The sequence below is a fragment of the Gymnoscopelus braueri genome (assembly GCF_963280865.1).
Source record: "Gymnoscopelus braueri genome assembly, chromosome: 16".
NCBI classification, from domain to species: domain Eukaryota; kingdom Metazoa; phylum Chordata; class Actinopteri; order Myctophiformes; family Myctophidae; genus Gymnoscopelus; species Gymnoscopelus braueri.
In genome coordinates this window covers 16316076-16331990 of record NC_137616.1, presented here as the reverse complement: position 1 = coordinate 16331990, position 15915 = coordinate 16316076, and the positions used below count along the sequence as shown (strand labels likewise).

The window sequence follows — 15915 nt, the reverse complement described above, 5'->3', positions numbered from 1 at the left end:
AGTGAAAGTCCCCTAAAAAGTCCCGAAAGTATCCAAAAATACACATATTCAAGTAAAGTAACACATGTACTTTGTTACCATCCACCACTGCTAATACCCATGTAACATTCTGGTATCTGTGACTCATTGTGATTTGATTTCAGTAGAGGTAACAGAACTGTTTTCCTCATTATTTGGCAACGTGCAGTCGTGCACAGACCGTCAGGTTTGTGCGGTGGTGGTGATGCTGGCAGGACATCGAGTGAAGGAAATGTTAACCGCGAGCATGGGCCAAAGACAGAAGTGTCTGTTGTGCATTTCACACATAATATTTAGATTAAGCAGACCCTGCTTTTCGAATGGAAAACTTTCGAAATAACATTCTTTTTTTTCTCTTCATTTTGTTTTGGTTAACTTTTTATTATTATTTGGTTGACATACCCAGGTGTTTTGGTGTGTTAACAGCTGATAGCGGTGAGAATGTTTTTTATCAGAGTGGCTCAGAACAGAGGAGAGGATTGAGAAATGTTTTTGAAACGAAAGCATTCAGGAAGAATTTAACAGAAGGGCACAGTGCATTCCTTCATTGCTATAGACCAGTGGTTCCCAAATTGTGTGCCGAGGCACACTGCTGTGCCCTGAGACAAGTTGCCTTGGGATTTTGTGACAACCATACCCTCCAAAAAAGCACAATTGTGCTTTTCTTTTTTAATTCCCTATATCAGTACATTTCCCAATACAGAAGCAAATTCTATCCTCAAAAAATATTTTAACATGACATCCCTATTTGAAATGTGCAAGAATAGCCGATCTATAAGCTCACAACGTGTCGCGATGCAACACGGTGTGAGATATTTGAAAGATATTAGCTTTTTTTATTTAAGTGGGTAAACTTTTAGAGAGGATAACATGTGTTATGGAGGGCAGCTATTTACTTGGACCTTGGCCTTGGACACAAAAAGTTAGAGAACCACTGCAATAGACGAAGCAAAATAGCCTTTGCTATCACGGCCAGTGTATCACAACACAGCAGAGAGGAATGCTGGGAAGATAGTGCCATGCAAGACATACCGGTGCCAATGCATTAAACATACTCATTTGATATCTGTAACTTTCCACTGCTTGGTATGCAACGACGCAAAAAACGAGAAATAGTATTGTATCGTTTTCGGGCAGAAACCTTGTATCTCCATCTTTCAATTTTTATTTTTATTTTTCGTAAATTAATGCCTTACTTCATTGTACAAGAATGTCCCACAAACCTAGTGAAAATAGCCGGTCTACAAGCTCACATTGCGTCACAATGCACGACACATTGTGTAAAATAATAATAAAAAAGTAAAAGTTTTGGACATACAAGGTTTCCATCCGACTGCAACCATATACAGTATAATGACTTGATGCTCCCTTTGAGCGTAAGTATCACTGAACACGATCTTCTACCAAGGCTGATTGCTTTTCTTAACTACAGAGGGGAAGTGTGTGTGGGTGTGGGTGTGGGTGTGTGTGTGTGTGTGTGTGTGTGTGGGGGTGTGGGTGGGGGTGGGGGGAGGGGGGGTTTGTTGACAAATGAGACCAAACAAGGTGCTGTCTTCAGCTGCTGAAGTTCAGCGCTATGCCTTGGCAGGAAGTATCCCAAGGCTAAATGTTTCTGCACTCGTACAAACAAGGCCTGAGTGTCCCTGAATGTTCCGCCACTTAGACCACTAAACAAAGCCATTTTCTAAAACGCTGAACTCAAAAGGGAAAATGTTTGTGCTCCACCTTTATGTGAACTCCAGGTTTAATGCTTGCCACGAAGGCTAAAAGGGATCTGTTCATGCTTAACTTGAACCTTGGTAAATAAGCTTGCTAATCGACTCGCCAATTATACAGATTTGCCATTCGTGTTTCCAGTATTTTGTACACCACAACGGTGCTTTTGTATGGAAAACATGGGCTAGCACGAATCCCCCAAAGCCATTTGCCTAAAAGTCTGTGAAGTCCTTTTAAATGTTCCTCCTCTGTTAAACTAAGGTTGAATGTTTTCTGTCTGGCTCGCCGAGGAATCCTTTAGAATTAATCGGGAAAGAAAATCTCTCTCTCTCTCTCTCTCTCTCTCTCTCTCTCTCTCTCTCTCTCTCTCTCTCTCTCTCTCTCTCTCTCTCTGTTTCCCACTGGTTTGTAGATGGAGTGTTTCTTGGACTTATTCCCATCACCATTTTGTTAGCTTACTGTGTTTGTTGACCGCTTGGGTGCTGTAGGCTGACCGACAGGCACATAGAGACACACACTCACCCACACACTGAGTTGTTAGTAACCCATGCAGAGGACTGCTTGACAACAAGATGTGCTCTGACACGGACCCTGTGGGAGACTAGGAGTCATGGGGTCCCCCCCCCCCCTCTCTCTCTACAGTGGAAGTCAAAAGTTTGGACATGCCTACTCATTCAGGGCCTGATTCACTCCTGTGAACACTTGATGTTGAGATGTGTGTGTTACATGAACTCTGTGTGAAGCATATATTTGGGCTGTAATTTGAGGTGCAGTTATTTATGCGATTTCGGAAGCCGGTAACTCTAGTAAACCTATCCGCTTCAGCAGAGGTAACTCTGGGTCTCGTGTGGCGGTCCTCATGAAAGCCATTTTCCTCATGGCACATTTCTATTTGCTTACATCACCTGTTAAAATACTGGCACACACACACACACACACACACACACACACACACACACACACACACACACACACACACACACACACACACACACACACACACACACACACACACACACACACACACACACACACACACACACACAATGAAAATGACATTAGGGCTTGTTGCATTAAACATCAGTAGAACTCCATTCTATTCTATTCATCCACAATTGGGTTCAGACCACAACAGATCAGAGGGGGAAGCGTTGGCATCCTCTTAGGGTGCCGGTTGCCCTCCACATGCCCTCACCGTGACTGGAGGGAGCTCACCGTGACAAAAGACTTAATTGAATTGAAAAGAGAGTGAATGAAGAAAGGCTCGGATGAAAAGAAAGGGGAGCCAGGAGGAATGTGATCCACGGTGCTCCCCGACGGCTGTGGGAGTCACAGACTAGCACCCCCCGCCCGCAGGCGCGCACGCTAGCCCCGGTTTGATGTCGACTTGCTTCTCCTCCGGCGGGGACTGTCACCGATTTGTGTCCCTCTCTCCTGCCTGAGCGCAGATCACAAGAAGGCTCCGCACTGGCCCATCGCGCCTCTCCTCTCATCTCCTCTCCTCTCCAGTGTTGCCATGTCCGCTTATTATAAGCGACTTTGGGCTTCTTTTTCTGTAAAGTTGCTTGTAAATATTGGGGAGTTGTTGTTGTGGGTTGTGTTTTTTGGGGTATACAGTAGTAGTATACGAAGTATACAGTATGTTTAAAGTGCTCATGTGGCCTAGTCGCTTCTTTTGGGCTTGTTTTCCTATTTCTCTCACAAAATCTGGCAACACTGCTCCTCTCCTCAAATTCAGAGGAAGGCTGCACAACAGCTGGGTTGAGGATACAACTAACAGATCTGTGGCTCGCTAAAACACCACACTATAGGAGCTTCATGCAGCTGCTTGTCAACAGGGCTGTGCTGCAATAATTGTCACAAATTCTCTAAACCACGGTTTCTCAAAGTGGGTCCAGGGGTGCCCCAGAATACTTTGATAATATTTGGAATTGATCAATATCACTTCAGTTTAACCTCTTTAACCGTAACCCTCTATACTTAGTCAAACGGACCTGAGATGCTCAGTGCGTTCTTTTTTCATCTACACCAAGTCTCTTCACCAAAAAAAGATCTACAAACTCACAACGCCTCACAAAGTGACGCGTTGTGAGCATTTTTGGTGAATGTTACCACAAGATTAGGGATCCTCGGGTTCAAGTGGTTAAAGATCAAGTTCTGTAGAAAGTTATTTTCAATCTGTCCTACTGCAAACTGAGAGTCTCTCAACTTTTGCTCGTGACATACTGTGTCTTAGGGGGAAAGAATTACATATTTAGGTCCGGTAATATAAATGTACGGTGCCATAAAGTAACGTAATGTCGTTCAGGGGTGCTGTGGATGAAAACATTATTTACTGGGGTGCTCTGAGCCAAAAAAAGTTTGACAACCACTACTCTAAACTTCCCTGCACAGTATAGGCTATACTTCCACATTTTGTCTTTAAATACTGGAAATAGACGGTAACGGGTTGCAAGGAAGGGAAGCAACATTGGACTCTGAATTGTCAATAGGATGACATTGACTTTTAATATTGTTTGTCCTGTGTATAGACTGTCGCCTGGGCATTTGTGGTATGCACAAGGTATTGCTGTGCCATAGGTAGCTAGCCCGAGTTTGATTATAGAGGGCATGCCTATCTGGTCTGTCTATGAACCTTTCACAATAATTAATAATCCAAGCATTGATTACTGCAGTATATTAGTAAAAGGTTTATTTTACAGTGTTGTCTACTTCCAGGTAGTTGGTACATTTCTAAATGTACCATTTTTGGTAAATTGACAGTAAGCTATGGCCAACACTTCATACTAGACTACATCACAGTAAATATATTATATATAGACGCACCCGCTGGTCGTTGTGTGCTGTCAGTACAGAGTAAAACATGGTCTTGAGAGGATAGCTGTTTGACCAACAAGCATCTTGATTCATATGACTGTGGAGTCCACCAGCTATATCACTCCCAGCTATAGCATCCACCATGAGCCACACGCTGCTGCTAGGTAGATGAATCAGCTAGCTAGCCGTAGACAGCAGGCTGTTCCTGTCAGCCATGTATATTGCTAAGCCAAGGCCAGTGTTGCCAAGTCTGCTTATTATAAGCGACTTTGGGCTTTTCTGTAAAGTCGCTTGTAAATATTGGTGGTTGCGTTTTTCCGTGTGGGGCCAAATATATGTTAATTTGGGGGTCCTTGATATGAAAATGTTTGAGAACCACTGCTCTAAAGCAACATCAGACGGTAAAGTTTGACTGACCTGCCCCCGGCCTAGTCGCTTATTTTGGGCTTGCTTTCATAGACCCGGTTGCTTGTTTCTCTTGCAAAATCTGGCAACACTGGCCAAGGCCCATATCATTGCACGTTGGTTCGTTCAGCTAGCCATTAGCGACATGTGATGTCTCTCTATATTAGGGCCGTTTCCTGCTGCTAGCTCACAAGTGATTGGCCCCGGGCCGTGATGATGGGCTCAGATGATTGGCTGAAGGGAACGATGGTTTAGTCAGAGGTGACTGGTATTGACCTGGAGTGATGTCTGTCTTGAGATTAGCCTGCAGGTGGTTTGCTAATGAGCACACACACACACACACACACACACACACACACACACACACACACACACACACACACACACACACACACACACACACACACACACACACACACACACACACACAGACAGAGATACACACAGATACACAAAATAATCACAAACAAAGGAGTCGTTTGAGGAGGTGATGTCAGTCAGTCAATAAAAGAATCCATTCCAAATCCATTAGATAGCTAGATTCTAGATTTGTTCAATACAGACATCATTACATCTGGATGCGATGTGTGATGAAAATACTGCCCATTATCTTTGACAGAGGGCTCTAAGATAATGTTTGGCAAATTAAAAATGTAACATCCACCTGCACCACATATGCTAATGTCAGAGCGTGACTTTAAACTGTTACTTAAGAGATTAATATTAACAACGCTGTGATTTTTCTCTCCGCAACGTTCCTAATGCCTAATTCATGCTCCGTTCTTCTTTTTTTCTGTTGTAGGAAGTTGCACGTTTGACGAGGGCTTCGCCCCGTGTGATTACCAGCAGGACCCCTATGATGACTTTGACTGGACGCACATCAGCACCCAGGAGGTGCCATACATCTCCCCACACTTGCCACAAGGTGAGACTTTTATTCATCTATACATCCATCACCCATTCATCCATCATCGCTCCAGTCGCCCAAGTGTTCCAAAATGCTTAGTCATCCATCCATCTATTTATCAGTCTAATCCTTCATTCATTCATCCCTCCGTCTCCCCAGCACACCTCCTTTCTTCATTTTCCTCTCCTCTCCTCTCCTCTCCTCTCCTCTCCTCCTTAACCCATTAAGACCGGGAACGTGTCATTTTAAGATTTCTTTGGCTATCCAAAAATAGCAGATATACAAGCTCATAGCACGGCACCGAGCTTGTAGATCTGCTATTTTGTTTGTGCTCATCTTTGAATATATATTTTTTAAAGCAAACATTTGTAAAATAATTTGTTCCAGGGACCCCCAGAAGCAAAGATTTTTGTTCAAAATGTTTGCTTTAAAAAATAAAATACTCACACAATACTCATAGATTTGCACAAATGTTGAAGATTTTTCAAAAAGTCTTGTAGATCTGCTATTTTTGAATAGCCAAAGTATGAAATAATGCTTATAGCTCAAATCTAGCTTTCCCGGATGCAATGGGTTAATCAGTTGTTTTTTCTGCAGGGTGATGATGAAGGGGAAATTAAATCTTTCTGCCTCAAGGCTGAGAGTCTAATTAACGGGATATGAGGTCGTTAATCAACGGCAGTGAACAGGCAAGGTTGCCTCCTTTACATGGTGGAACCAAATGTTACAACATGAGCCGGCTTTGCCACGGAGAGACTCTCGCCCACTTCAGTGTCACGACTGTGACAGTGGGAACGTTAACCACTGGCCAACCTATTTTGGGCATGTCATTATAGGCCAATATTTTCAAAAATGTTAAATTTTTTACCCCAAAATAGCAGATGTACAAGCTCACAACGCATCGCAACATGACACGTTGTGAGCTATTTGTGCTACTTTTGCCTGCTACTTTTCCTGCTACTTTAAGTGGTTAAAGGGATAGTTCAACCCCCAAAAAATATTTTTTTCTATCGATTAGTCACCCCATGGAGACAAAAAAACAAAAAATATCAATGAATTCAAGTCTCCATGGGGTGAACTATCCCTGTAAACCACCTTCATAATATTCAAGTCACAAATGTTAAGAATCGTGGGAATTAAATGTCTAAAGCACTTGAACCCTAGTGTCTAGTGATGTGCGGGTCGGGTTTTTTCATGACCCGCCCCGCCTCAACCCGCGACGGAACCCGACCGCCTCAACCCGCCCCGCGAACCCATATATAAATCTATGGCTCAACCCGCCCCGCGACCCGCGGTGGGAATATATATATATATTATATAGCGCTCTTTTAAGTACCAAAAGTCGCTTTAAATGTCTACAGCAGCACAACATTGTCATGGGCTAAATAAACAAGCATATTGTTCAAAATATATATATATTTATTTTTTTGCGTGTGAGAGGGCTGACCCGCTCACCCGCAGCCCGCATAATTGCCTCTGAAATCCTGACTCGACCCACCCGCGCCGCGGGTTGACCCGCGGGTCCCGCGGGTTACGGGTCGACCCGCTCATCACTACTAGTGTCCTTATTCTGGGGGCGAACATTTTGCGAAAATAGCGCTTTTGTGTAGAGAAAAGGAAAAAAAGGAGGGGACCAAGGATAGGCCCATGGGGGACCCCGGTCAGTTAAGTATAATAGCTTTTAAGTTGTTTAACTCCAATCCAGCATCGCTGCGCAAGAACCATAACGTCAGAACTTTGGCCCATGTTTTGTTTGCCAGTAAATGGCTGTACAGCATTTAGAATTTTAAGCACTTTGACCCTAAGTGTCCCTATTCTCAGGTGAACATTAAGTGAAAATAGCAGATGCATTGTGAGCTTGCTCATCGGCTATTTTCGGCAAGGATATTTAGTGTGGATGGGGGGGGGGAAGTAGGGGCCCTAATATAGATGCCTGGCGGACTCCGGTCTTTAGGTTTAAGTGGTTAAAAAGTTCTAACCGTTGTATGGGTCAAGATATTAACTTGTTTTCTTCAGAATTCACTCACTGAAAAACTTGTGGTTGGCATTCTTCAACATAATCCCATAATCTCAGTCCCATCTGAATATCATAGCTCTCTCTCTCTCTGTCTCTCTCTCTCCCTCTCTCTTCTTCTTTCCCGTTATCTCCTCTCCTCTCCTGTCGTCTCCTCCGCTCTCCCCTTCTCTCATGGAGGATTAAAATGGTATCACTTTGTTACCATGACAATATATCAGCATTATTTATCTCCCATGCTTATCATGGTGACAGCCCAGCCCGGCTGACATTTAGAGAAAGGTTCAGTTCAACACCAGGCCCCACACACACACACACACACACACACACACACACACACACACACACACACACACACACACACACACACACACACACACACACACACACACACACACACACACACACACACACACACACACACACACACACACACACACACACACAGCTCCCAATGTAGCCTCCCATAATGCTTTCTGATGAGCTTTAGTCTGCCTCTGTATTGGAGTGTGTGTGTTGGGGGGGTTAAATGCTTTGCCCAAGGGCACATGGGGCAGGATCTGGCATTTAGGGCTATTAATGCCGGTGGAGCAAAGGCAGTATAGGGCCGGTGGACTGGGCAGTTTCGATGGGCGTCGATGGCGTAAACAATCAGATGTGTCTGGCATTTACCAGAGCAGCAGATGCCAGGGCCACGGACAAGGTATTTAGAGGACTTGGTGTCTGGGGGGGCGGGGGGGGGTTAAATGCCTTGCCCGGGGGGAGACGAGGCTCCTGCCTGCTTTGTGTTAATAATGTCATCACAGCATGGGGGGGGGGGGGGGGGTTGGTTCCCGGAGGGTTGTGGAATGGATGCTTGGAGGTATTCAGTGCCCTGCCCTGCCCTTCAGGGACAGGCATGGAGGGGTTGGATGGTTTGTGAGAGGGAGGCTTCTATCTAAACCACATACCTACTGCTGACTACTGGATTGTGTGATTGCACGTATCGGTCAACTAAAGTTCGGACAGGGCTTGTTTTAAAACCTACAGTGAATTCCTCTGCGTTGACCATTACAGGGTCATTTGAGTCATTTTTTACACTCTCAGAGCTTAATTAACCACATTAAGCCCGGGCCTGGCGTAATATGTTATTGTAGCTTGTTATTTATCATACGATTAAAGGGCTCCATCACATAAACCTTAGCGTTTATTCTGGGCATGTCATTCGTTGAAAATGCACGAGCACTCTGCAAAAATAGCATCGATCTACAAGCTCACAATGCGTCTGAGCTTGTGGATCAGCTATTGTTCGCTAAGAGATTTGGTGTAGGATAGTGGTTGTCCACTTTTTCTGGATCAGGCCCCTACGATTGGGTTCCGGCTTGGTTCAATGGAACTAACGACTAACGTAGTATACTTTAAGTCCTTATCAGCATCACAATTATTAATGTTGCAATGTGTGAAAGGATTCTATTTGGGAGGTTGTGGGTTACACTTAGAGGTGACGTACATGGCAAATAGTGGCCAACGATTATTTATACAATTATATTTTTGTACCTCATCGCCCACGCTGTCGTCCCGGCTGCCAGTCCTCCTCCTCCTCCTCCTCGCCTGAAGGCTGAAGGATATCGAGAGTGCAGGTCTGGGCTGGCAGTGTTTATGAAGGAAGATAAGAGTCTCTCTCCAATCTAATCTCTCTTGGGGGCTGGTGTTGGCACTACCCGCTATGCCAGGGGGCTGGATGTTACTTTGGCGGGCCGAGTCGCTGAGGCTCAGCGGGGCTATAGCAAAATAGAGTGCTACCAGGGATGACGTATTTTTAGGCCAAGCCGGAACCATGGGTTCCCACTGCAGATTTATCTCAGGAATTATCTCGTCGCATAAAGTAAGAAAATAATCTCTGCAGCAAACAGATGATATTGACGTGTTTTGCTCAACAAAATATTCTCCACAAATCCCACAAAACAACACTCTATGATGATTGAAAAACAAGACGATCCGGGCTCTCAAGGTATAATGGAGGAAAAAGCCTTTATTATTAAAACAAGGCGACTGCCACCAGGCGAAATGAATACTGACAGACAGACCAAACTCATTCAATAGTACTAGAACATGTGAGAACAGCTAAGCAATTAGACAATTAGCAAATATCCAAATGTACATGTGGCCGTGGGTACATAGCAGTTGATAGATGGTAATTACATAGGTACAATCTATCCTGTAGCAAATTTGAAGCCACATTAAACTCTACAGATTATTATTTTTGGTAGTGAGGCTGTTTAGGAATTGGAAGGTCGATGATTTGACCCTGGCCCCGTCTACAGTTTGTGTTGAAGTGTCCCTGAGCAAGACAGCCCTAACGCTAACCCCTTGCACTCATCTGGGCCATCTTAGCAACCATCAGCTGGGTATGTGGGTAATGCTATTAAAAGCAATTTCCCCTCCCCCGGGGACCCCCCCTTGTGTGTTGGAACGAAACTATGGCCAGCCACTATAGTCCTTATCTCAAGTGGGATTGTTTGTGAATCAGTTGGCATACCTGTAGATCAGTGAAAGGGGAGGAGCTAGGGCATACAGCAGACAGACATACAACAGTGCTAGAACTGGTGGAGCAGCAGAACTAATGGCATGACTGAGAATGAAGAGCACTTTTTTTTTAAAGCAAACATTTTTAACTCAAATCTTAGCTTCTGGTTATTCTACAAATGTCTTCTAAATCCTAACAGTTTCTTTTTCTTTTTTTTTACGTAGGTTGCTATTATCAGTGGTTCTCAAACTTTTTCATGTCAAGGGTCCGGCCGCGGAATCCCATCTCAAAATATGTTGTTCCAGGGACCCCCCAGAAGCAAAGATTTGAGTTAAAAATGTTTGCTTCAAAAAATATATATATATTCAAACTAAAGATTTGCACAACGATTTTAAAAAAATAGCAGATCTACAAGCTCATTTGAGCTTGTATATCTGCTATTTTTGAATAGCCAAAGTATAAAATAATGGTTAAAGTGGTTACACAGATGCGTTCCCGGTTTTTATGGTTTAAATGAAGAATAATTTGTGACACTGAGACACAAATCAACATGACAATCAATTTTGTAGCACACAGCACATAATGTGAAAAACATTATTATTATTAATATGTTTTTAATTGGCAGAAATCTGATCTCAGCCATGTAGGTGGCTGCTTTCTTGGCCTCTGTGTCTTAACCACTTAAAGGACCACTTCACCCATTTTCAACCTTCATATAATTAGTCCTCATTAATGCTCATTATAATATGGCACCATTTCTGTCTACTAGGGCTGTGGACGGTTCAGAAACCCGCCTACCAGTGACATCATCGGTAGGCAGGTTTGGTCATTTCAAACAAGATTTCTTTCTTTCTTTTTTCCCTCCTTTTTTTTAATTAATGCGAGAACAATGGCTTCTATTATAGCTTGCTGACTTTCCAGGAATAGAAAGCCTGCAGTTTCTATTAGCTTGGATTCCCCATCGATGGTGTCACCGGTAGGCCTGTCCACAGCACTACCCTGAGAGACACAGACCGAGTAGACAAAATGAATTATAATGAACATTAGTGAGAACCAATTATCTGAAGATAATTAGATAGAAAATGGGTGAAGTGGTCCTTTAAGCCCTACACATAGTCGGCTTATGACTGACAAATAGCAAAACTAGCTGATCTACAAGCTCAACACATCACTTCACGATGTGTAGTGAGCTTGTTGATCAGCTAATTTGTATTTTTTTAGTACAAATTTCCCTACAATAATGTCAGTGCTGCTAGATATATAGTAGTGCACCAGACATCTTGTTTTATGTTGTTTGCATTTCTATTGAAATAAATGAGGTGTTTGTTCTGTGACATATCTGGGTCTCAGCAGGGCTGATATGGAAGCTGTTTTAGCAGCATAATCCTACTCTTAACGTTAATATACTGTAACACGGATTCCTCCCAGCACAATTTGAGTCACGTCAGCGTGGGTAACACGGGGACGAGACTGCTAATATTTAGCTAACTAATCACTCTAATTAGCGGTAACATTTTGCAGCAGGCAGCGTTATGTTTTCGATAAAGGTTTTTTGTGTCGTGTCGTGTTGTGACATATCTAGGTCTCTAGACTGATGGGAGTATTTTTAGCGTACAACGTCTTGGCAGCCATCTTAAAGACGTTTCTCATGTCAGCCATCTTATGTCAGTGCCAAAAGAAAAGCTCTATTGAACCATCATGTATTAATTTAGTATTTTTAGTACTGAACATAGTAGTTTTGTATATTATACTGGGCTGTGGGGAATGGAGATGTCATCAAAGAAGACAGTTATTATTGGTGAAATAACTGATGTGCAATTGTGCATTGTCTCAAATAGTCGTCTCTGTTTTGGGAGCACAAAACATAATCTGAAAACAGGTTTGTGAAACCTTTTTTTTTTAATGCACTAAAGAGACATTATTATATATGATTATATTATTCCTTAGCATTTTAGTTTTTTTACTTGGTCTTTTTTAAAGGCAAACAAAAAATCGACTGATGTTAGAACGATGTTGGTGTGTAGAGAGTGCTTCTCTAGACTGGTTCCAGCTTGATTCCAGTCCATTTTGGAACTGGTCCATTTGAGAATCAGCGATAAACAGGCTCCCATTCAGAACCAGGATGTGGGATTAATCTAATGCTGCCATTGGCTGAGAGAGGGAGAGAGTTAGAGGGAGAGAGAGAGAGGGAGAGAGTTAGAGACAGAGAAACAGAAATAAAGAGGCCAATCCAATAAGTGGGTTACACTATTTGGTTTTGAAAAGCGTGTGTGTGTGTGTGTGTGTGTGTGTGTGTGTGTGTGTGTGCGTGTGCGTGAGTCTGCACGCGCTGCATGTTCCAATTGAAGCCTGCTGTGCTAGTGTTCCATTCTGCTGAGAACGGGGTTTTTCACAGTGGATTAACGGAACAATGCACGATAACTCACCATTGTCTTACGAGCCATTGTATAGTCCCCTATCATATCCCCAATGCCATTATAATATGCAAATAGAATTAACCCACAGAACAAGACAAGGGAACGCTGTATGGGCGACTTTTACTCTCACCAGACATCCAATTAAATTAAAACAAACGCTTACTAGGCGGGATGGCAAAAATGACCACAACAGCTCGGTTTGCTGATGGGAGCTGTGTGTGTGTGTGTGTGTGTGTGTGTGTGGTTGACTGACATCAGGGTCTGTGCCACTCAGCACCGTCCCAGATTCTAATATACGGAGGTATTCCCAATGGAGTATATCCTGCTGAGATAATTAAATACTAATAGAATTAACCAGCAGTATGTACAGTATAAGAACATGTACTGCACTTTTCCCCCCCTCTCCGCTAAGGGATCTACTCCCGTACGGGCAGGATGGAAGAGAAGAACAGAGGAGAGGAAAATAAATAATTTGATAGAGTAGAGAGGAAATCATTTGATAGAGTAGGAGGAAGAAGAGGTGAGTGATTTCAGAGGATTTGAAGTGGTGAAACAACGGAGGGATTTTAGAGATCTCTCCTCTCCTCTCGTTTGCTAGTGGTCTGTGCTAGAGGTTTCTGCAGTAGTTACTCCTTGAGAGTAAAAGGACAGAAGAAGGAGAATATCAGATTTCATCCTTTTTCATTTCACAAACATCTGTTGGAGATCCGAGCTGATTACCAAAACATCTGGACGGACTGAAGGACTGTCCTGTCATCGGCGGTTTGGCCCCCTCCCCACCTCTCCCCAGATGCTCTACCAGTTGGATCACGGTTTCCCCAGAGGCGGTTGTTGGAGCTGACATCCTGTCGGGTGTCACCCCCGTGAGAGATGACGTTGGTTCCACTCAGTTCGGTTGCCAATGTGAACTCAATCTTACGTTGGCCTTTTCAAACATGTGTCGGTGCTGGTTGAACTTCACTGATGGTACTGCATCGATGGCACGAATAGAACATCTCCCATACAATACCCCAGCCTTTAGATAAATGGGTTTTTCGTTACGCTTGTGTGGTGTTCTTGACTAGGGCAGCATTTATGGTTTATCATTAACAGTTTCAAATTGTAGTGGTGTCAATAACGGACACGGAATAGGCAGAATGTGGAGATCAAATTTTCTCGCAAGAAATGTCATGATTTCAGCCTCATCACCTTCCCCCCCCCTTTTTTTATATTGACAGATACATAGTAAATCTGTTCATATCTATTAATTTCCTACACAATTATCATCGGTGCAGAGGCATAAAACTCCATAATCAGTTGGCTCCCAATTTGCCATTACTGAGAAGACATCGGGGGCTGACATCAGCTAGTCTTAAGACAGGAGCCCCCCCCCCCCCCAGCTCCCCCTCTGCGCCGTCCTGCTGTGGTCTTTCTCCAGAGGCAGGTGTGCCCCCCCCCCTTATTTACTGAGGAAATCTTTTGCTGAGCAAGCATGTTTTTTTTTTCTTCCCCCCAAGTCCTGCTTCACCACCACACAGTTCCTCATGTTCACACACCTGGGAACTACGCAGTGTAGCCATGGTCTGACTTCATCTGAACCACACACCACCGGGCGTTTCAAAGCTGTGTTGATCCCTCTTAGTGGTCCAGGATTATTAACCCATTAAGACCGGGAAAGCATCTGTCATTTTAGATTTTAACCACTTTAACCATTATTTTTACTACTTTGGCTATTCAAAAATGGCAGGTTGTATCTGCTATTTAAAAAAAATCATGGACATTAATTTTGTTCAAATCTTTTGAATATATAAATGTAAGCGGACATTTGTAAGGTCAATCTTTGCTTCTGGGGGGTCCCTGGAACAACATATTTAGAGATGGGGGTCCCCGGCCAAATACTGTTTTTTTGTGGGTCCTTGACACCACTGATATAGCAACATGCTGTTAGGATTTAGATTTTTTTTAAATATTTATTTGGCCGCGGATCTCAAAATGTTTTGTTTCCAAAGGACCCCCCAGAAGCAAAGATTTGAGTTACAAATGTTTGCTTTAAAAATATATATTAAAAGATTTGCACACATTTCATGATTTTTCAGATCTACAAGCTCATAGCGTGGCTATGAGCTTGTAGATCTGCTATTTTTGAATAGCCAAAGAAATCTAAAAATGACACTGATGCGTTCCCGGATTGAATGGGTTAAACAAACATTGAGGATGGCCGCTATTTAGCTGAAATCATGAAGTGTCGGTAAGGTAACGTAACGAAAGATATTTCATCACCTTCATTAAACCAAACCCTATATACGCTGACCAGTGTTCCCCAGGGCTCTATACTAAGTACACTAGAATTTCCCTCGACCCAAATCTCGTCACCAAAAACAGCCAATCTACTCTACAAGCTCACAACGCTTTGCGTAGCGATGCATTGTGAGGTTGTAGAACTGCTATTTTCGCTGAATGTTCGGCCCCAGAACAGGGATTTTAGTGTTAATGTGGTTAAATTGGTGTGAGAGAGTGGAATGTAGAAATAAAATGATGAAGGACGGAGGCCAGGACAAACTGAGTGATTAAAAGTAGAGGAGGAGAGAAGCAAATGAAAGACTTTAGAGAAGACTTAAACCGAGCCAAATAATCTGGACCTCTTCTCTTCTCTTCTCTTCTCTTCTCTTCTCTTCTCTTCTCTTCTCTTCTCTTCTCTTCTCTCCATAGACTGGCTAACAATTTAACAGTCTCCCAATCATAGACAACAAAGGAGAAACATGAGATGTGTGTGTGTGTGTGTGTATATACGTGGAAGGGAGGGAGCTCTTGTAGACTAAGCACAAAAGAATGGAGGAGGGGGGGGGGGTTACAGGGAGGAAAACCACTGATAGAGTGATGAAGTGAAACACGGCTCAGCATTTTTTCACCGTGACGAGAAACGCACCGCTTGGAACAGACAGATGTCAGAGAGAGGACAAACCCAGGGAGGAACCTAAGAAAAGAGAGAAGAGATATGGGGGGGGGGCTCCATTATCAGATGGCTTACAGATGGTCGTTCTCATCTCAAACTGACCAGCAGCAACCAGGAAGTCAAAGCTGTGACTCCCCACAACAGGCAGAATGGAAAGTGGTTTATTGTGAATCCTGCTGGGGC

At 43.4% G+C, this 15915-nt stretch overlaps 1 protein-coding gene across 4 annotated transcripts in view; it reads left to right on the top strand.

Moving 5' to 3' along the window:
• The window catches only part of ptprk (protein tyrosine phosphatase receptor type K), a 133996-nt gene that overhangs the window by 45532 nt on the left and 72549 nt on the right, over positions 1-15915 (top strand). For all 4 annotated transcript variants that reach the window (XM_080453630.1, XM_080453632.1, XM_080453631.1 and 1 more), the window contains exon 2: positions 5759-5881. In XM_080453630.1, the coding sequence (XP_080309756.1) occupies positions 5759-5881 (123 nt within the window). The remainder of the gene's footprint in view (positions 1-5758; positions 5882-15915) is intronic.